The 23,379-nt window shown below is 36.5% G+C and overlaps 2 protein-coding genes across 6 annotated transcripts in view; one reads left to right on the forward strand and one right to left on the reverse strand.

Moving 5' to 3' along the window:
* LOC138316048 (uncharacterized) overlaps window positions 1-9,435 on the forward strand; it is a 100,328-nt gene extending 90,893 nt beyond the window's left edge. For 4 of the 5 annotated variants that reach the window (XM_069257523.1, XM_069257524.1, XM_069257522.1 and 1 more), the window contains 7 exons: window positions 200-420; window positions 2,706-2,805; window positions 3,603-3,748; window positions 4,299-4,395; window positions 4,814-4,978; window positions 5,517-5,587; window positions 9,112-9,435. In XM_069257523.1, coding sequence (XP_069113624.1) covers window positions 227-420; window positions 2,706-2,805; window positions 3,603-3,748; window positions 4,299-4,395; window positions 4,814-4,978; window positions 5,517-5,587; window positions 9,112-9,151 — 813 coding nt within the window. In that variant the 5' untranslated portion in view covers window positions 200-226 and the 3' untranslated portion in view covers window positions 9,152-9,435. The remainder of the gene's footprint in view (window positions 1-199; window positions 421-2,705; window positions 2,806-3,602; window positions 3,749-4,298; window positions 4,396-4,813; window positions 4,979-5,516; window positions 5,588-9,111) is intronic. The other variant, XM_069257519.1, reaches the window with a different exon arrangement.
* A 2-nt stretch (window positions 9,436-9,437) lies between these two features.
* On the reverse strand, window positions 9,438-20,092 carry LOC138316047 (uncharacterized). Its single transcript, XM_069257518.1, has 11 exons — window positions 19,701-20,092; window positions 19,098-19,240; window positions 15,320-15,492; window positions 14,851-15,001; window positions 13,974-14,140; window positions 13,551-13,693; window positions 13,127-13,332; window positions 12,728-12,819; window positions 11,830-12,025; window positions 11,336-11,443; window positions 9,438-10,326 (listed from the first exon to the last, which is right to left on the reverse strand). The coding sequence occupies exons 2-11, from the start codon at window positions 19,182-19,184 to the stop codon at window positions 10,069-10,071; spliced, it is 1,581 nt and encodes a 526-aa protein (XP_069113619.1). The 5' UTR covers window positions 19,185-19,240; window positions 19,701-20,092; the 3' UTR covers window positions 9,438-10,068.
* Between the last annotated feature and the right edge of the window lie 3,287 nt (window positions 20,093-23,379).

Genomic DNA, 23,379 nt, shown 5'->3' on the forward strand with positions numbered 1-23,379 from the left:
ATAATTATGTTAAATATTATTGACAGAACACTTCTGTATATGCTATCCAGGTGAGACTGCTTCCTGTTTAGCCATGCACCATTATCACTTCATACCTTTTGGCCTTTTTACAAATGCAAGCTAAAAAAAATTCCTAACTGATGTATCATTTCATTGCTGTTACCTTCTAGTTATACTTTATTTATTTGTCTACTTATAGGTGTAATGTAGATTTGGATTTTAGGGAATGACAGAAAACCAAGTTTCTCCAACAAAAGCAAAAGTGCACTTGTACTACAAAAATGGATCCATCATGCCATTTGAAGAGGATGCATATCATGAATTCAAGGGACATAGAGATATAAGTGTTGAGGATTTGCCTCCATGGACACAGGAACGCAGGACCAGTTCAGACCGTGCATCCAGACGGGCAGTATCAAGGTTAGTTTGTCTGTTATACAGATTATTAGACATATTTTGTGTACACATACACACGTTATTGATTAAATATTTAAATTATTAGGTCATCTGACCAAAGGTCAGGATGACCTATTGTCATCATGTTTAGTCTGTCGTCGTGCGTCGTGCGTAAGACTATTTATACAAAAGCCTACTCCTCCTTCATCCTTGGATGGATTTCATCCATATTTGGTTTGAAACATCATTGGGGAAGGATAATCATATTTTATATAAATGAGCCTGGTCCGATTCCTAGGGGCTGAGGGGTTGGGCCCCAAAAGGGCAAATTTTCTTAATTTTAGCTTTAAAATTCTACTCCTCCTTCATCCTTGAATGGATGTCATCCATATTTGGTGTGAAATTATTGGGGAAGGACAATCATATTTTATATAAATGAGCCTGGTCCGACCCCTAGGGGCTGAGGGGTGGAGGCCCAAATGGGCAAATTTTCTTATTTTAGCTTTAAAATCCTTCTCCTCCTTCATCCTTGGATGGATTTCATCCATATTTGGTGTGAAATTATTGGGGAAGGACAGTCATATTTTGTATAAATGAGCCTGGTCCGACCCCTAGGGGCTGAGGGGTGGGGCCCCAAAAGGGCAAATTTTCTTAATTTTAGCTTTAAAATCCTACTCCTCCTTCATCCTTGGATGGATTTCATCCATATTTGGTGTGAAATTATTGGGGAAGGACAGTCATATTTTGTATAAATGAGCCTGGTCCGACCCCTAGAGGCTGAGGGTTGGGGCCCCAAAAGGGCTAATTTTCTTAATTTTAGCTGGCCCATTTCCTGATTTCAGGTTTCGGTCTCCGATCTCAATGAAAATTGGTCTATAGGGGTTTTAATTGATGCCGAACAACATGCAAACATTTTCGTAAAGATTTTGGTATTCCACGATCGCCGCTGGCCCACTTCCTGTTTTCGGGTTCAGTCTCCGATCTCAATAAATATTGGTCTATAGGGGTTTTAATTGATTCAGAAGGGGGAACTTTAGGTGAGAACAATCATATTTTATAAAGGACCGAGCTAAGACCCATGGGGATAGTATGGTGGAGGACCAAAATAGGAGCTTTGCTGAAATTTGGCTTTAAAATCTGACTCCTCCTTATATTAATCCTTGAATGGGTTACAACCATATATGGATGAAGGGCTACCAAGTTTGTTCAACAAATGACATTTACCTATTTCAGAAACTTACATATTCAACTAAGGAGTTCCTTGTATTGTTTATATTAATCGTTAACCAATACTTTATACTGTGACTTTGTTGTTTTGTGCCATGAGTCAGATGACCGTTAAGGCCCATGGGCCTCTTGTTAAAGGAAGAATTAAAATTGCTGTAATGCTTACATAAAGTAGTTTGGTTGTTCCAATATTTAGGAATAGGATAAATTGCATACATACATTATTGATTCAATATCTGAATTATTAAAGAAAGAATTAAAATTGGTGTAATGTTTACATAAAGTAGTGTGGTTGTTCCAATATTTAGGAATAGGATAAAATGATAGGGTTCCTATGGACATTAAAGGAACAAATCAGTCTAAGAGTACCTTAAAATTTATATATATTCCGGTATACCAGTTCTTATAGAAATTAGATTAGTTGGTTTTACTGTAATATGCCAGAAAACCCCACTGTAGTGAAATGTATGTGAAATGTTCAAACTCACTCACATTACACATATAGTGGTCGGAGGTCTTGTATGCCGAACTCTAGGAATTTTTATCCAGAACTACTTAAGTTGCTCTTACATTAGTGTGTTTACCTTATTAGATGCATGTTTTTGTTTAAAAATAATTTCATCAACTCTTCAGTGCTTATGAATTTCATTTGTTTAACGTGCGTGACTTTGACTCGAGTATGGGTACAAGGTACGTATATATGTTATACCTGCTTGATTGTATTGATCAACAATTTGGAATTTCAATGGTATCAATCAAAATACTTATACATTGTAATGAAATTTGTCAATATTTCTTGTTATATGTTTCATTAGGAATGTAGAACAATACAGTTATATTTTGCTTTGCTGTTATGCAACAGAAGTATCCTCACTGAATTGTCCCTTTAAAATGAATAAAAATGTCTGACCCTCAAAACAAAAATGAAATTTTGCATACAACAGTCCTGGAAACCAATTGCAAATCTTTGAAAAATAAAATATCTTATACTAGCTAGTAGCTAGATGATATATTGCCATTTGGGATAAAAGTTTAAATTTTTTGACAAAAATGCTAAAAGCACTATGCTGAATTAATTGCAGGGCTCTGAATGGCTTCCTGAACACTGGTCGAGGTGGAACATGCTACCTCGGAGTGACAGACAAAGGTGTGGTTCATGGACTCAAACTCACAGGATATCAGGTATGTCTAACTGTTGGTCATATTTTTATTATTATTTTAGAGTTTGTTATATGACTTGGAGGAGTTTTGCCGTTTTTAGCCCACCATCTGATTCAAATCACCTTTCGTCATTGGTCCGTCGTGCGGCTTGCCGCCCACAAACAATTCTTGTTACCCCTATTTCTCAGAAATTACTAAAGGGACCTTTCTCAAATTTGATATGTAGGTTCGTCTAGGACCCTAGTTGTGCATATTGCATTTTGGGACTGATCGGTCAACAAGACAGCCGCCAGGCAGCCATCTTGGATTTTCACAACTGAAGTTTGTTACAGCTATTTCTCAGAAAGTACAGAAAGGATCTTTCTCAAACTTCATATGTAGGTTCCCCTAGGGACCTAGTTGTGCATATTGCATTTGAGGACCAATCAGTCAACAAAATGGCCGATCGGCAGCCATCTTGGATTTTGATAGTTAAAGTTTGTTAACACTATTTCTCAGAAAGAACTAAAGGGATCTTTCTCAAATTTCATTTGTAGGTTGCCCTAGTTGTGCATATTGCATTTAAGGACCAATCGGTCAACAAGATGGCTGACAAGTAGCCATCATGGATTTTGACAGTTGTTTGTTACTGCTACATATATCTCTACTGCAAGTACTAAATTTCATATGTTATATGTAGTAAAAGTTTGAAAAGCAGAGAAAAGATCCCTCTTTCCATTGTCAGAAGTAGATCAGTCTTTGGTCGGCGCCAAGATCCTTCTGGTTTTAGAGTAAGTCTTGTATATCTGACCTATTGAATTACATGTACTGTTATACAGAAGGACCATGTGGTTGGTGACCTTGACGACCTGATGAATAGGTACAATCCACCGGTGAAGCGGCACCGCTACAAAGTACGGTTTGTACCAGTGGTGGATCAGGATGCTACAGAAGCTGAAATACTACAACAATCACAGAATGACGGGTATGTCTCTGGCATTATCTCTTTCCCAGCGTTAATATGCATAATACCTCTTTTCCCTCTCTAATATCTTCCTTGGGTGTATCTCTTTCCCAGCGTTAATATGCATAATACCTCTTTTCCCTCTCTAATATCTTCCTTGGGTTGACCTCTATTCTAGCTTTTTTGTTGCTCTTTTGCAGGAATCTAGAATTTGGGCTCTGTGGTAGATGGAGACCTTAGGCCCCTATAAAACTATCTATAACCATTTTTGCTCAGGCATACAGCATTTGAAGTTTGACTGGTTCACTCATATTCAGTATACAGTAAAACATGGTTATAATGAACCTCTATGGATCAACCAAATCACTTTATTATAAACATAGTTTAATTGTTATACAGTTAATGCCGATATGGACCTTGACACTAAGTTGACATTGAATAGAAATCACTGTCATAACTATGAATTTCCGGTAAGCATGTTCATTATAAACATGTTTTAGGCACTGTACCTATTGAATGTTATTACACAGATATCTGACTGCGAGTTTTACCCTTCTCTCTGTTATTGCAGTGACTTAAGCGTTTTAGAAGAGAGACAAAGACCTCATCAGTTCCGCTCCCACAAATACTGTTGGTGTGACAAAGATCTGAGGGCCCAATATAACTGTGTAAGTACTTACCAAGGTGTTATATACATGTGTTTTGTCCAATTAGAAGGCCAAGGAAGTCTGCAAGTTTTTCATATTGAATTTTGGAGCTTGCGAGAAAGGATAAAAGTTTCAATTTGCCATAATGAAATTTGATTTTGTTACCCATGTTATCAAGTGATAAGAGAAAGAAAAAAAGCAGAAACAAATGATTTGTGTTGTATCACTGTTTGAATTTTGAGTGGTTTCCAGTTTGTTAATAAATATCTAGAGCTAATTTATATTTATATGACGTCTTACTCTCTATTGATATAGAAATTATCATATTCTTGTTTTTGTGGCAGAATTTTGAATGCTGATTACCAAGTGGTGAATTTATGGTCTAGATGAATATATGAAATAACATTCAGTAGATTAAAGTTATGTCTAATGTGTTTAGGGCATTATTCCAACGGATTATGTCATCGAGATATCTATTAAACCATGGGATTCTTTAGACCCACGTAACCATGACGATGGATGTGGATCCTTTTCATGTCTTCACCCGTATCATGAAGATGAGGAAGGACATCTTTACTTTCGACGTCAAGCTAGTCTGGCTAGAGTGAGTACATCATATACTGTTTACACGAACATGTCATGTCATATAAGATATAGAAGTCTTCCTCAAGAATGCAATCATGATAGCACAACTGTGGTCTCAAAAGCGAGTAAAATTTTAGTAATGTCGGGTGGAAAATTTTACAATAATAGTGTTTCAATAAACTTGTACTGTGAGAGTTGATATCAGTATAGCAGTTACAGCCTTTTAAATTTTACCAGAATAGATATCTCATTGATATAAGTTTACCGGTAACTGGTTATGGTCTGCTTCAGTATACTGTGACCTGTGTGTCTCCTAAATATCAGTATACATGCAGCAAAATAGTTATAATGAACTTGTGAGAACCATCAGAGATTCTTTGTTTTAAAGTTAGTTCATTTTACAACTAAAAGGAACATTGGCAATGAGAATGAAAAGAATGTTATTATTATGAAATTGCTGTAATCATGTTCGTTGTAAATATGTTTCTCTGTAGTTTAGTTTGATTGCTTTCCTTGTACAATAACAGTTTAAGTTTAACTGTTATGGTGTGTTTCAGTATACTATGACAGAAATGGCAATGCTTACTAAACAAGAAGCCAGAGAAAGGTGTGAAGAAACAATTAAAAGGTTTGTATTTATTAAAGATTTTCCAACGGAGCAAAAAAAACCATTCTGATAATTTGAACAATAATTTGTGTTTAATTCTGTATATATATATGTCTAATCAACACAAAAATAATATAAAATAATTTATTTTGCCTTTGTTGCATGCACAAGCAGTACTTCATTCCATTTAGGATATAGTAGCACAGTTTTTTTACGGGATGCAATTAAATTACCGGTAATTATTTTTGATATTTTTATATATAAGTAAAATGAGAAGCTCAAACTTTTCAGTGGTGGTAATGGTGTAAAGTAAAGAACTTTTTTACCTGAAGAAAAATACCAATTTTTCTGTTCCTGTTTTTGAAGGAAAAAAATATTTTTTTGTCAGCGATGGAGCATCTTTAACCATCACCTTGGCCCAGTTCTTTAAAAAGGGATAAGCTTTAGTCATTTAAACGAACATTTTCAAATCAAGATCAAATAATTTCTGTTAAAGATAACCTGATAAAACTGATATATTTTTAAGAACTTCATTTTTAGGTCATCTGACCCGAAGGGTCAGATGACCTATAGTCATCGTGATTTGTCTGTTACCGTGCGCAGTCCGTCGTGCGTAAACTTTTCCCTTTAAAACGCTACTCCTCCTTAACCGCTAAGCAGATGTCATCAATATTTGGTGTGAAATTATTGGGGAAGGACAATCATATTTCGTATAAATGAGCTTGGTCCGACCCCTAGGGGCTGAGGGGTGGGGCCCCAAAAAGGCAAATTTTCTTAATTTTAGCTTTAAAAACCTACTCCTCCTTCATCCTTGGATGGATTTCATCCATATTTGGTGTGAAACATCATTTGGGACGGACAATCATATTTTATATAAATGAGCCTGGTCCGACCCCTAGGGGCTGAGGGGTGGGGCCCCAAAAAGGCAAATTTTCTTAATTTTAGCTTTAAAATCCTACTCCTCCTTCATCCTTGAATGGATTTCATCCATATTTGGTGTGAAACATCATTGGGGACGGACAATCATATTTTATATAAATGAGCATGGTCAAACCCTAGGGGCTGAGGGGTGGGGCCCCCAAAGGGCAAATTTTCTTAATTTTAGCTTTAAAACCCTACTCCTCCACATTCCTTGGATGGATTTCATCTATATTTGGTGTAAAACATCATTGGGGACGGACAATCATATTTTATATAAATGAGCCTGGTCCGACCCCTAGGGGCTGAGGGGTGGGGCCCCAAATTGGGAAATTTTCTTAATTTTAGCTTTAAAATCTTACTCCTCCTCCATCCTTGGATGAATTTTATCCATATTTGGTGTGAAACATCATTGGGGAAACACAATTATATTTTATATAAATGAGTCTGGTCCGAACCCTAGGAACTGAGGGGTGGGGCCCCAAAAGGGCAAATTTTCTTAATTTTAGCTGGCCCACTTCCTGTTTTAAGGTTTCAGTCTCCGATCTCAATGAAAATTGGTCTATAGGGGTTTTAATTGATGCCGAACAGCATGCAAACATTTTGTAAAGATTTTGGTATTCCAAGATGGCTGCTGACCCACTCCCTGTTTTAAGGTTTCAGTCTCCGATCTCAATGAAAATTAGTCTATAGGGGTTATAATTGATGCCGAACAACATGCAAACATTTTGTAAAGATTTTGGTATTCCAAGATGGCCGCTGGCCCACTCCCTGTTTTAAGGTTTCAGTCTCCGATCTCAATGAAAATTGGTCTGTAGGGGTTTTAATTGATGCCAAACAACATGCAAACATTTTCGTAAAGATTTTGGTATTCCAAGATGGCCGCTGGCCCATTTCCTGTTTTAAGGTTTCAGTCTCCGATCTCAATGAAAATTGGTCTATAGTGGTTTTAATTGATTCAGAAGGGGGTACTTTAGGTAAGGACAATCATATTTTATAAAGGACCGAGGTAAGACCCATGGGGATAGTATGACCGAGGTCCAAAATGGGAGCTCTGCTGAAATTTGGCTTTAAAATCTGACTCCTCCTTATATTAATCCTTGAATGGGTTACAACCATATATGGATGAAGGGCTACCAAGTTTGTTCAACAAATGACATTTACCTATTTCAGAAACTTACATATTCAACTAAGGAGTTCCTTGTATTGTTTATATTAATCGTTAACCAATACTTTATACTGTGACTTTGTTGTTTTGTGCCATGAGTCAGATGACCGTTAAGGCCCATGGGCCTCTTGTTTACCTTAAGTTTTGTACTTGCTAACTTTTGAGATTATATAATCAAAGATTTTGCAGCAAATATGATGTAAATTTCACTAATATGTGCTATTAAAATAACCTTTTTAAGCAACCAGGCGTCAAGTTTTGAAGTCATCATCATTTGATGGGATGCGATTCAAATTGTGTCTTGATCCTGATCTGTAGTTGCTTTTCTAAATAGACAATTTAAAACTTACCATTATGTAGTGTATGTAGGTATTGTTGTTTCCCTTGATCCTAGTTAAGTATACCATTCAGAAGACAATTTGATAATCTCCTATAGAAGACAATTTTGTAATGTGCCAATCAAAGCTTATAACTGCTGTTGCTTACAAAGCACTGATTGGACCTAGATATACTATATAGATATACGGTATATTTGGACTAAATGGAAAGCTAAACCGGAGGGATCTTGTCGCCCACCAAAGAATGATTTATGTCCGACAAAGGAAAGAGGGACCTTTTACCTGCTTTTGAAACTTTTTCAAACAAACTACATATAAAATTTGAGACTGATCTCTTGAGTACTTTCTGAGAAATCGCAGTAACAAAATTCAACGATGAAATCAAAGATGACGGCCGGTTGGCCATCTTTTTAACTGATCAGTCACAAAAGGCATTATGTACAAAAAGGGCCCAAGGAGAACCTACGTATGGAATTTGAGAGAGATCTCTTCAGTAATTTCTGAGAAATGAAGGTATCAATCAAAGTCAAAGATGGCGGCCAGTCGGCCATCTTGTTGAACGATCAGTTACAGTATGCAATATGCACAACTAGGGCCCAAGGGGAACCTACATATGAAATTTGAGACAGATCCCTTCAGTACTTTATGAGAAATAGCGGTAACAAACTTTAATTATCTAAATCCAAGATGGCGGACTGTCGGCTATCTTTTTGACCGATCAGTTCTAAATTGCAATATAGAGAGATCCCTTCAGCTTTTTCTAAGACTTTCTGAGAAATAGTGGTAACAAATTTCAACTACCAAAATCCAAGATGGCGGCCGGTCGGCCATCTATTGACCAATCAGTCTCAAATTGCAATATGCACAACTAGGGCCCTAGGGGAACCTAAATATGAATTTGAGACGGACCTCTTCAGCACTTTCTGAGAAATAGCGGTAACAAGAAACGTTACCGAACGGAAGGACTAACGGACCGACGGACGAAGGGTAAAGGCGATAAGCGATTTGAATAGCCAACCATCTGATTATGGTGAGCAAAGTATCAACAAACCAATACATGTATGTATAAACTCTGCTGAATACTTTAAAACTTATTCATTGGTGTTCATTGGATGTTTCAGATTAAGGGAAGAAATATCAGCTCTCAAATTGGCACATTAGAAGTCGGATGCTGGTTGACAATATTACGCAGCTGTTCTGGTGATAAGAAGCCATCCATTAAAGGCTAGTCTGAGCAAACCTAAAGGGGTCGCGTCTGGCCTGCAGAGATACAAAGTACACGATAGTGCAGTACCTGATGTATATACAAAATGTTACCACCAACAGTATGACGGGAGTGTATATATGACAAGGACCACAGTACAAGACATTCCGGACCCTTCTTCGTTTTAATTGTTATACATGTAATATAAAAATTTGTTATAAATAAAAGTTTGCAAAATAAGGATCATATTGCATTTAAAATTTTAATTCCATATACTTCCTGTCTTATATTACAACGTTTGTCTTTTGATCTTGGTTTACCATGGTTTTAATAAGGTCACATCGGAACTATTTTGTTGCTGTTTCTATTATGAAATAACATATTTTGAAACATAAGCTGAGATGAACACAATTTGTTTTTAATTGCCAAATATTGATCACTTATGCCGAAACCTATACCTTCTACCATGATAATTAAATATTTCAGTATGCTTACCGATGTACCAAATTGAAGTGACTATTAGAGATTTTAACACCATCTTAATGTTATTTGAAGCTACTAGGTCAACACTTTCGAAATGTCTACAGTAAAACTTAATAATTAACAGGCACCGTGGAAAAAAAGTGTTGACATTCTGAACATACCACAAAGTCGATTATTACCTAATGGTAAGGGAACTGGATGTAGCGTAAACAAAGATTGTCTGTTCTTTATACTTTTTGTGTTGATTAGTGACACTTTTGGCCAGTAGATAATTCATGAGGACTTGGACATTTAAAATAGAGAACATTAAGTTTGTGCGAGTTCCTAGTTCCAACCAACTTCATGTTTCCATGTTAATATAGCCTTAGAACGTCAATTTAGTACCAGTATTTCAGTATAGAATATCTTCATGGTCTGCTTTGACGTGAGGCCCGAAACTGGACGAGCTATGTTGTTCTTTGCGAATCTTGGTCGAGGAAACTCCTGTAGAATAAGGCAGGAATGTGACTGGCATCAACTTCTCACAAAATTCTCGTGCAGGGAACTTCTCCATATCATCACCTCGGACGTAGACACTGGAACATTGGTCGTTGGTGTTGATGATACACGATAAGAACGGCGTGGGATCAGTCCCGGCAATACAGTACACCTGGGAAAAGAGGTAACATATCTACAGATCTTATATAGGCTAGTAGATATGTCCCGGCGATAGAGTTCACCTGGGAAAAGAGGTGACATATCTACAGATCTTATATAGGCTAGCAGATCTGTCGCGGCGATACAGTACACCTGGGAAAAGAGGTGACATATCTACAGATCTTATATAGGCTAGTAGATATGTCGCGGCGATAGAGTTCACCTGGGAAAAGAGGTGACATATCTACAGATCTTATATAGGCTAGCAGATCTGTCGCGGCGATACAGTACACCTGGGAAAAGAGGTGACATATCTACAGATTTATATAGCTAGTAATAGCGAAAGTTACGATAATGGAATATGTCCCGGCGATAGAGTTCACCTGGGAAAAGAGGTAACATATCTACAGATCTTATATAGGCTAGTAGATATGTCCCGGCGATAGAGTTCACCTGGGAAAAAGAGGTGACATATCTACAGATCTTATATAGGCTAGCAGATCTGTCGCGGCGATACAGTACACCTGGGAAAAGAGGTGACATATCTACAGATTTTATATAGGCTAGTAGATCTGTCGCGGCGATACAGTACACCTGGGAAAAGAGGTGACATATCTACAGATCCAGCAATAGAGTACACGTGGGAAAAAAAGAAGGGAAAACCTCTTCAGAGTTACAGTTTGATTTGTTAGCGTGAGGAAATTATATAATTATGGGATAGATGACGTACAGATTATGTATCCATTATTGAGGAAAAGAAGTATTTTGCTTTCAGTTCAATATTTTTAAACATTTCTTTTAATGATAGCTCATGCAGATTCAGAACTGATGCTTTTCAATATTTATCATCAAAATGGATTTGTCCTTACATACATGTCCTACCTAAAATTCGTATGCCATTAAATATGAACTGATGTACATGTTGGAGTCGGTAAGAACGAACGCTTATGCCATGTTTTCTATGCGATGTTAACGCACACACTTGTAATGAGTTTTATCCATTTCATTGACATTTGACTTACGACATCTGCTATCTCTTTCACGTTGAACATCCGTCTCTCCGTACTATCAATTGGCACTCGCTTCTTCAGTTTGAAGATACTTCTGCTGTCGTGGACTCCCACAATCACCTACACAGCACGAGAGAGTCAACTTATAAAACATTCATTGCTATAAGGTATCTCGAATAATTCCATTTTATGCGATAACTAGCTAGTTCATTTTCGAAGCTTAAACCTGTCGAGCTCAAAATTTTCGGTCATAATAACGAAATTCATCGACATAGTTTTCATGTAGTGATATGCACCATCAGTAATCAAAGAAATTTTGCGAAAATTTTTGATAAAGTATTGTGACCGCCGTGCAAGTTTTTTTTCCATGTGTAGAGCAAGCTAGATACACTTGAAGGATAAAACAAATATGTACAAAATTTACAAAAGCGTAATTTTTCTCTCCCCTCGCACACGTGTAAAGGTTCTTCGTTATTTTGAAGTATCCACATTTACCACAAACTTACATGTTTACCGATGGCTTTCAAGCGATGCAGCAGACGGCGATGACCGTCGTGAAACAGGTCGAAACATCCCACCGTATACACTTTGTCTACACGTCCGTCAAGACCTATAGTGGGCACAGAGTTCTGTCGAACCAGACGGTGGAGCATGTCCTTTAAATGAGGATCATTTTCTAAAATATCCTCATACGACCTGGAACTTTGCGAAAAAGAGAAAGTACTGATTATGAAAAGATGGATAAGAGAAAATACGATAAATTGTGTAACAGTAACATTTTTTTAGAGGTGACTAAAACAGGAGCACGACAGATAATGTGTCACAAATAGACGAACAATGACTTGTCTCCCTGTAGTAGATTGCACGGTTTTGATTAAGATATTACGAAGATGACAGTGACACAAAAATGTGCTTGTTTATAATATCGCTAGCCTTTATCGGTATTGGAGCTTGTAATTTGTGTGGTTTTTCGCCATAGAAGATTGAATTTGGAGTCAAAGCAACGAGGACGATGAACATGTTTATTCATGAATATACATGAAGACATTTTAAAAAGTAGTCGACATCATTATAAGAAGACGCGCTGGAAGATTGTCGGCGGTACCAGATGATATCCTGGACAATTGTCGTTACAAGGAAAAGCTAAAGAATGTAGGTTTTTTTGCATTTGTAGACACCAGGGTAAATACAGGAAACAGGATCTTCAATTATACAAGCTCTGAAAAACAGTTTTGTAGTCTTCCTTTTACTGTTTGACAAGTCGCCTGTATCGAGCAGGGCATCTAGTATGGTGGAGTAGTATCCTAGGACGGTTTTAATCGTCGTCAAAGAATTTACCATAAACAACCTATAGAGAAGTAAGCATTAATTTATGTTCATTTGGGATGAATTGCCCAACCCTACCTGTCATTCCCAAAGTCCTCGTAAGAGAGTTTCCTGTCGAATTTGACCGGTATTTCCGTCTGTGGGGGAGCTGTATCCAGTTTGATTTCTTCCTGTTGAACAGATTACACTGAATGTAATGAAAATCTGGTTCATAATACATGCAGTAGTATGATGAACTATACTACATGTAAGTTTAGCTAGAACATAACATTCACATGTAAATAAGTAGTTCACATTAAAAATGTATCATCTTTAGCAAAGTCACATTTGAACAATGTGTTAGTTAGCTGATTAGAGACGTCCTGCGTATGTCGTATTTGTTTAGAAAGCAAAAGAACAAAGAAAATTAGCTGATCAATTCAATATCTATAAAGAATGCGTATGTGATTGAACATGCATGATGTATATATAACTCACGGTTTGACTGTATTTCTGATCTGTCCGTTTCTTTCTATCGTCTGATTGTGAAATTTTCCTTGTTCGTCTTTTACCTTCCGCTTGAACGGTAGAATCTGACCCATCTAGACTTTTCTTGGGATTTTTCCTGGCATTCAGTTTCTGACATAATGACGCATGTGCGAGGCGAACCGACAGAAGAAGGCAGGCGATTCCTACAATTCCAGCTATAAATAAAGTATTGTATTCGTAATATTATCACGCAAATAACATTTAAGAGTATATCAAAACTCGCCTATGTTATATATAGTTACTCTTAAACAAGGTACTTTTTCATCAACTTGGATATATTAAATGTCACCCACATAAAGTACATAAAGTATTTCGTCGGCAAGCTATTGATTTGGGGTATTTTGGAAATTCTAGGTCATTAACAAACACTTACAGAAAGATGTCGTTGTGTTGTGTGAACTCTGACCCAGACAAAGAAAGGCGATCCCCATGGACTCAAGTTTTTCCTTCAGTTTCCCCTCCATGACAGACGTTGTGCTGGCGGTGTGATCGCTGGTTGTTGGTATACTGTGTTCTCTGAAATAAGGCAAAGCACCTAAAGATAAATGCAATTCATAATTATCTTTTATACGTTTTTGTGTCAAAATTGGGTCGAATTCAGTGACCATGAATGCACGCAGTATCTCGTTTGGTTTATATACAATCCAATGCAAACCCTAAGAAGGTCAAATGTTACGATTACGGTCATTTCGCTTCTAAATGGTATAAGCTGCGGTATAGCACTTGTGGTATCATTTAACTCCTTTGGGTTTCCTGATCTAACAAGGACTTTTGCACGTTTTTAAGTAATTCATACCTTTGATAATAGGCCCTAAAGTAGTCCTGTACACGTACAACGCCTATGACGAACTCGTATCCCATGATGACGACGCAGGAGAAAAGCAATAACAGCGACTCTTGGAAAGTCATAGTGGCGAAATCGGTGACCATCAGTATCGTCCAGAGGCTCAGAACATTCACGATCTATTGGGAGGACAAAAAAAGGGAAAGGCTGGACACATGCCTAAGGTAACGGGAGATATGGAACAAACGGCAGATGACAAAACGATTCGAGGTATTTCCAACCTATTGCATAGAGGATAAAGAATATCAATAATCATTGGATGAAAATCAAAGAAGCACAAAACTTTTCTTATATATAATATAACTTGGAGAACAAATTGCGGAATGAAGGAAGTATAAAGTGTGGATTAGGGGACATCATTGATAACAATCAATTCCTTAATTATGTCATGATTTAAGGCTAGCAAAACAACAAGAACAAGGTGACCAAAATAATGACAAAGGCTAGCAAAAACAACAAGAATAAGCTGACCAAAATAATTAATACTAAAGGCTAGCAAAAACAATAAGAACAAGGTGACCAAAATAATTACTAACTCGTAACTTTATATGTCGATGTTTTGACTTTTGATTTTAGATGGTGATTAATGATCCTTACATTTAGTATTAGTAATGCAATGTATTCTATAGCATGTATTTCATTTTAAGTAACGGTAGCATGGATATAATTATACAGAATCGTAGTTCATTATCGTCTCTAGGGGAGGAGAAAGAGCTCTGAGAGAGACTGGCAGAATCGATGGTACAATAGGGCTCTAATCTAATGTAATGAGGATATGGTGTTACTCCCATTACGTGTTATAGTCCTTATGGTATTTGCTCTGTCTTACCTTGTCACAGAAAGCGTCCATGAAACCTCCCAATAAAGGATCGTCCACCTGGCCGAACATTTTCCTGTGCTGTTTCGCCACAATACCGTCTACATGATCCAGAAAGTCGTGCACCACTACCAACAGGAAGCCTATAACCGAGTACTGGTACCTGTGAGGAGACGGGAACTTAATCAACAATGTTTGAGGTACAGCACAGACACTTTTTAAACATGCCGTCGTGTCTAACAAAGCCAATGGCTTTAAGCGTATCAGAAGTAGAGATAAATCATGTCATATTTCGAATACAACAACCATTTTTTTCAAGATAACGATGTGTCATTTGTACTGGTATTTTTCATAAAATACGTCTAAGAATTTAGCGAAAGGAATATTTTGAGGGTGACCATTATAATGAACATTATGGGCATATAACTTGCTTACTGGAGACTTACTTGAGGCTATGGATATGTCTAAACATCATACTCACTTGAGACTAACAGCTATTGGGATAACCAAAACTGTGCGCGACCATGATACAATATTAGCCGTGAAAACATCGCAGACACGTCCATTTATGGTCAAGGAACGAGGTATTGTAGCAACCACTGGCGAGAGCCATCTTTGTAATGGTGAGTATACATAGATGTCGTAACAATCTATCTGAAAATAAAAAATGGTGTTTTGTATCTTAAAGGAAACATCGTGTACAATTTTAAATAATAAATAGCGTGTGTTTCCCGCTACATAAAGTGAATATTTTTGTTTGTACTACCTTTTATGTAGACTATATCTATTAGATGGTGATAAATAATGATCATTGCCTCAAACGACAAAGCCATAATCACAGTTACCAATGGTGGTGGAAAATGATCAGTATAGACTATATGTATATCGGACCATTATTATGCAAACATTGATATAAAACTATCAAGACTAAAAAAATATCGTGAACATGAAAACGATGGATTAGATAGACCCATCAATGCACAGTTCTCACCTTATCACTTACTAGTATATGAAATCTACCATGCATAGTGGTAGCTATCAATAACTACAACAAAAACGAAAACGATGATTTTCCGAACGAGAAGCACCACTAAAAACAAATGAATTAAAGTTAGCCCCTTTCTGATTAATGGTAAAGAAATTGAATAAGTCAATGAGTGAATAGGTCAATGAGTGAATAGGTCAATGAGTGAATAGGTCAATGAGTGAATAGGTCAATGAGTGAATAAGTCAATGAGTGAATAGGTCAATGAGTGAATAGGTCAATGAGTGAATAAGTCAATGAGTGAATAGTCAATGAGTGATTAGGTCAATGAGTGAATAAGTCAATGAGTGAATAGGTCAATGAGTGAATAAGTCAATGAGTGAAGTCAATGAGTGAATAAGTCAATGAGTGAATAGGTCAATGAGTGAATAAGTCAATGAGTGAATAGGTCAATGAGTGAATAAGTCAATGAGTGAATAGGTCAATGAGTGAATAGGTCAATGAGTGAATAAGTCAATGAGTGAATAAGTCAATGAGTGAATAGGTCAATGAGTGAATAAGTCAATGAGTGAATAAGTCAATGTGTGAATAAGTCAATGAGTGAATAAGTCAATTAGTGAATAAGTCAATGAGTGAATAAGTCAATTAGTGAATAAGTCAATGAGTGAATAAGTCAATGAGTGAATAGGTCAATGAGTGAATAAGTCAATGAGTGAATAAGTCAATGAGTGAATAAGAGTGATTAAGTCAATGAGTGAATAAGTCAATGAGTGAATAAGTCAATGAGTATAAATATTTGGCTTCAAAATTATGTGATGACGGAAAATGTTCGCTTGCTGTTAAGGAACTTTGTGAGAAACTAAAAAAAACCTCTGAAATTTGGTATGCAGATTATTATATGAAGATAGCGAATATTAGTAAAAGAGCTTGCTCGAACACGACACGGTTTGATCCATTTTCCATAATTGATAAAACACCATTCGAGCAAATTAATTTGAAATTCTGCAAAATGGCTTTGAGTGTTGGACAGTATGCAGTGAATATAGCTTCTAGGACTTAATTAGGACAGTTTACTTTAGATTGTTTCATAAATACACAAGCTTTATGCTATTTAAGAAGGACTTCACAAAAAGACATCTATGTCCTGGTGAAAGAAGCACTGACTGTCAGTAAAAATATACATGCAAATGGAACGTATTCTTGGTATTCCTATGTTTCGAATATTATTAAGGAAAATAAGATTTCTTAAAACTTTTAAATGACAACCCTAGTAGGACGTTGAAATGTAGTCAGAAACGATTATTTGAGGAATCGATACAAGGTACGTTCAAAGCCATTTTTACAACCAAGATAAATCAGTCAGATAACAATAGTATTTTTATCCCCCGCCCAACGAAGTTGGCGGGGGATATACAAATGGGTTCCGTCCGTCCGTCCGTCCGTCCGTACGAATGGTTTCCAGAGCATAACTCTAAAACCAGTAGAGATATTTCCACGAAACTTCATACACACATTGGTCTTATGGTCTAGTAGTGCCTTTTGCTATTTTTAGGTTTTCATTTTATGCATTTTTTCCGTAACCATGGAAACATTGCTGAAAATATCATATTTTTGTACCAGGCTCGTTTCCGCAGCATAACTCTAAAACCAGAAGAGATATTTCCACGAAACTTCATAGACACATTGGTCTTATGGTCTAGTAGTGCCTTTTGCTATTTTAAGGTTTTCACTTTTTGTACTTTTTTCTGTAACCATGGAAACATTGCTGAAAATGGCAGATTTTTGTGTAAGAATCGTTCCCGGAGCACAACTCTAAAACCAGCAGAGATATTTCCATGAAACTTCATAGACACATCGTTCTTATGGTCTAGTAGTGCCTTTTGCTATTTTTAGGTTTTCACTTTTTGTGCTTTTTTTCTGTAACCATAGAAACATTGCTGAAAATATCATATTTATGTAGCAGGTTCATTTCCGGAGCATAACTCTAAAACAAGCAGAGATATTTCCACGAAACTTCATACATACATTGGTCTTATGGTCTAGTAGTGCCTTTTGCTATTTTTAGGTTTTCATTTTATGCATTTTTTCCGTAACCATGGAAACATTGCTGAAAATATCATATTTTTGTACCAGGCTCGTTTCCGCAGCATAACTCTAAAACCAGAAGAGATATTTCCACGAAACTTCATAGACACATTGGTCTTATGGTCTAGTAGTGCCTTTTGCTATTTTAAGGTTTTCACTTTTTGTACTTTTTTCTGAAACCATGGAAACATTGCTGAAAATGGCAAATTTTTGTGTAAGAATCGTTTCCGGAGCACAACTCTAAAACCAGCAGAGATATTTCCACGAAACTTCATAAACACATTCTTTTTATGGTCTAGTAGTACCTTTTGCTATTTTTAGGTTTTCATTTTTGCACTTTTTCCGTTACCTTGGAAACATTGCTGAAAATATCATGGTAAATGGTAAATGTTACTTTGCAAAACTCCACCCATCTTTGTGTATATAGTCTAATATAAATGTCAAGGCTGTATACCTGATTCAACAATTGTAGCCCCGCTCTACTTGAATTATACTCCATCTTTCTTTAGCTCAACTTCCTTTTTCCTGGTTTTTTTTTCATACACATAAGTCTCCACAATCAAACTTATTTCAGCTTTGATATCTCCATTGGCGGGGGATCTGAATGACTATGTCCTTGTTTTTTCTTGTAAACTTAACTTAAATACATGTACCAGGAAGAAACCAAGCTTTCTATAAAGGATTTTTAATTAAGAAAATTGCGCGCAAAACTGCTAATTAGCAACCACAGTTTATAAATCGTTGCGGGTAGGGTATAATAGAATTCCCGTCCTCTGCGGTTATGAAAATTTTGTAACAACATTGAGGATGAACCCCATTTCATTTTTAAGTGTTCCGTTAACTCTACCATGAGAACATTTTTATTTAATAGACATAAAGATGTAATCAACCATCATCTAACAATTTGAGAACGATACTCTTGTCTTCTAATAATCTACAACTGCTACGGGATTTAGGCATTTTTATTAAAAAAGTCTTTGACTTGTCGAAAGCTAGCTTAATAAACGTTTACATTATAAGTTGTTGTTTTAATCTACTGTATGCTTTTGCTATCGATTCTTTTGTATGGATGCAAGAAAGCAAAAAAGTTAAATTTGAAATATAACTCTACAAAAAGACATAGGAGATGGATTCAACTTCAGTCAGCAAAGATACTAAACATACGGTTATGTAATGGTGTTTTACTTACCATCAGAAACAAGAAGACTTCAATGACCTTGGCTAACTGTCCAAGCACTGTTAGAGGCAGCCAAAGGAACGACTCGACAAGCGTCATGTTTCTTTCTGACCTGTAAAACTGTACTCTTTCTGACTTGCAAAACTATCCTTGTGCTGGAACAAAATATGGGAAAAAACAATATTTTGTTCCATCACAAGCCGAACTACATTTGTTTATTCTATACAAGTATTATATATTTTTTAGTCTTATATGCCTTGCGGTCACATGATTTTTAACTCAATATAGCGTAATTAATTGATATTTCATTGCGTCATTTTAACAATAAGCTTGAAGTTATAATAATAAGTTTCTTAGAAAATGTCACTTTCACGTTACTACACAGATTGATCTACATAATCTAATCGTCGCTATCGAGGATCATCTAAAAGAAGTATATCCGCAAATATTTATGTTTTGCGTATTTCGTTTAATATCTAAGATACATTGTATATGAAGTTCTATAACGGGTAATACATTTAATACACCGAACATTTGATGTGTTAGGAACGAAGATGATGCTATACTATTGTTAGACATTTAATGTAAAACATTTACTTTATATACCGTACTTACCTTGTGGATGTAACAATACGGATATCAGTGAATTATTATCCGAGCTGTCTTTATCTTTGTCTTCTAGAGCATAGACCCAATCTGTATTATATCTGATAATACCCGACCTTCACGATAATTGTTGTAGCCCACGTGTAGGATGAAAACCTGTGATCACATCAATCATCTCTATCGTGACCGATTTCTTTATTACGTAAATAATAACAATAGATGCTTGGTACAAACAAGAGACCCATGTGACCTGTACCGTTTTGATATTTCACTATAACCAGGAAAAGTAAATTGCCACAAATAAACTATACACAGGTACACAGATTTTATATTTCCTCAGCAGTCAGTTCTATTGTTAAAGTTACAAGCAATAGAACATACACACACTTTAAATTGCTAAAAAGTTAAATTGTTGGAAATGTTACCAATACGAGTTCTGGTTATTTATCAAGTTCTCTGTAGATAGCTGCACTGTTGTACATACATCAGACATTGGATATGATAAATTAATTATCTGTTATATACGGTATTTGTTTTAAATTATTTTAAGATTTGATAAATTCCGTAAGAGTTTGATCCCAATTACGGGTATGTATGAAATACTTTGATGGATTCTGCTTCCAATGGCGGTCAAGCCTATTTTCAAATGATCTGACTGTTTGTGATGTTACGGCCTCCGATGGCAGGCTGTTCTATATATCCGGTTCTGTGAAGGAACGAATACTTCCGGATGCTCAATGATGTTCTTTTTGTTTACATAATTTTTGTTTGTGTCATCTGGAAATGTTTTTCTGGTTTGGTCTTATGCAAGTAGACACCTAAGAATCACATTTCTCTGTCATAATTTTATATAGCTCTATCATATCTCATATCTCATATTGCTAGCCATACAATAAAGCCTCGTGACGTCACGGCGTCAACAAAATCTCTATTTATAATTTTTAACATTTTTTTTCTCACAAATATGACTGGTTTTTACTATAAAGGATGCAAACAACGGAATTTATTATGAAAATACCACGTAATTTTTCATGTATGGAAACTTGATTTTCAGTCGTCCATTTCTTCGAATTTATATCAAAATGGCGGGATATTTTAGCTGTAATAAAACATTGAGGTATGAAAGAAAAATACTCTTTCATAAGTGGATATGAAGGATAGGGATATTCCACCCTCGGGATCACAAAATGTTGCAAAACCCTCGGCAAGCCTTGAGTTTTACTACATTTTTTTATTCCGAGGGTAGAATATCCATATCCTTCATATCCACAAATGAAAGAGTCTTATAATATAGGGCTGTGCGTGTTGTCAGATCCATGTATATTCCATAGTCCGCCTGATTACCTCCATTATGGAGTTGGCCTTGTTGAGTTTTTCAGATATATGAACATCGAAACTATGTTACAAGCACTGTTTTGTGCTTATGTAGATAAAGCTAAATTCACCAAAATGATGTTTTTTGCATGAAAATCAAAACTATGTTACAAGCACTTTCCTTCTTCGTGACCTTCGTGATATGATAATTATTTAAACTGAATATAATGTTTTAAAGAGTTTAGGGATTCCACTGGAACTGGCCCCTCTTATCCAAGAGAGCAACTTCGCTAGCCAAGGGTATTAAGTCCGACTCTCTTCCTAGAAAGAGAATCGGACTAATACCCTTGGCTAGCGAAGTTGCCCAGAGAGGGACTCCACTGGAACTGGCCCTTTTTATCCCAAAGAGGGACTCCACTGGAACTGGCCCCTCTTATCCCAGACTGGCCCCTCCTATCCCAGAGAGGGACTCCACTGGAACTGACCCCTCTTATCCCAGAGAGGGACTCAGTTGGAACTGGCCCCTCTTATCCCAGAGAAGTAAGTCCTTAGACAATGGGTGATCCTTCTCATCAATATCACTAATTACAGCCAGGCACAGTCAGCACAAAATCATTGATAAACATCAGAACATATCAGTAGTATTATTAGTAGTAACAAGTTTCACTCAGTTACTTTATTGGAAGCTAATCTCGATAATTAACTCAGTTACTTTATTGGAAGCTAATCTCGATAATTAGTTAAGTAGTAAAGTTACCCACTAAGGGACAACCGTTACTACAACCAGTCGAGATAATCAAGAGGCATAATCACAAGCTTCTACTATCTTCCTTTGATGCAAAGTTCAGTCGAAGTGTAGTAAGCTTGTGTCTCAGAGTGAGACTACGATACAAATTGTCATATTAGTATATTTATCTATCAAAGTATGTCGATATCGTCCATCAAACCTGTTAAACGAAGTCACTGTCCCAATACATGTATGATAACCCATCAGCGTCTAAAGTTATGCTGACCTTGGTTTTTTTTACCGACTCCACTTCAAAAGTTGTTCAGGACATCCATTTTACCATCCTTATGCCCATCATTAAAGCAAGATCACAGGACTATAATGTTTGGTCTCTGGAAAGTCAAAGTAATTCATTTCAAACCTAACTCAGACATCCTTCCTCCAAACATGGGTTCTATGTTTATGGAGAAGAATCCTTTAAAGATAAGCCTCGTGTTCTGACACCAGCAATCTTTAATGTCATGTTTTGAAGAGTAAAAGTTTATGCCAGAAACAGAATGAATATTACATCATTATTACTAAAAATTGGCCCCACCAGTTGTACAATTTTGAATCTCCATTCCATAAGAAGTGCTATCCAATGCTTGGTTTTTGAGAAAAAGTCAGTTTTATGGGAATAGTCAAATCGACGCTTTTGGCCCCTTCCCCCAGGCTCCCGGGTTTCAGCCCCACACTTTGTACAATTTTAAATCCCCGCCCCATAAGGATGTTTACAATGCAATACGAGTGCATTCTAATACTTAGTTTCAGAGGAGATGCATATACCGTTTATTATAATATAGAAATAGTCAAATGGACACTTTTGGCCGACAATTTGCACTATTTTGAATTCCCACGCCGTAAGGATGCTACCATTGCGATATGAGTGCTATCCAATGCTTAGATTCAGAGAAGAAGTCGTTTATATGGAAATAGCCAAATTGGTCCTTTGGGCCTCTCCCCTCGGGCCCCCAGGGGGTCAGCACCATAACTTGTACAATTTTGAATTCCCACCCATAAGGATGTTACCGATGCAATATGAGTGATATCCAATGTTTAGTTTCAGAGAAGAAGTTGTTTATATGAAAACAGTTAAATTGGCCCCTTTTGGCCCCATCGCTCGGGCCCTTGGGGTCAGTCCAATAATTTAAACAATTTTAGTTAGTGCCCCATAAGGATGCTACCAGTAAAATTTTGTAAAATTCCGACCAGCAGTTATAAAGTAGTCGATTGTTGACGGACGGTTGGACGAAGCAGTATCGCTTAAGCTCACCTTGGTTCTTCGGACCAGGTGAGCTGCAAAATATAAACCAGTACAAAAATTAAAGTTTAAAAAAATGAATGAAAATTGTGTTAATGTAGGGCAATTATTTTTTTGAATTAGCTATATCTATATAAGCCCATAACATGGTATTACATGAACGTATCAACTCCTATTACATAGGTCATCCACCAACAGTATTTTAGATAAACAAAAAGTATTGCTCTCTCAAGTCTTACCAATATCCTGACTGCTAGCCCATCATTTACAAAAATGCTTAACATATTTGAGCTCCAATTGTTTCAAGTATCATGTAATTAGTTACAAAAAAGAAAACAATATATATA

This window comes from Argopecten irradians, chromosome 2 (genome assembly GCF_041381155.1).
Source record: "Argopecten irradians isolate NY chromosome 2, Ai_NY, whole genome shotgun sequence".
Taxonomy (NCBI): Eukaryota; Metazoa; Mollusca; class Bivalvia; order Pectinida; family Pectinidae; genus Argopecten; species Argopecten irradians.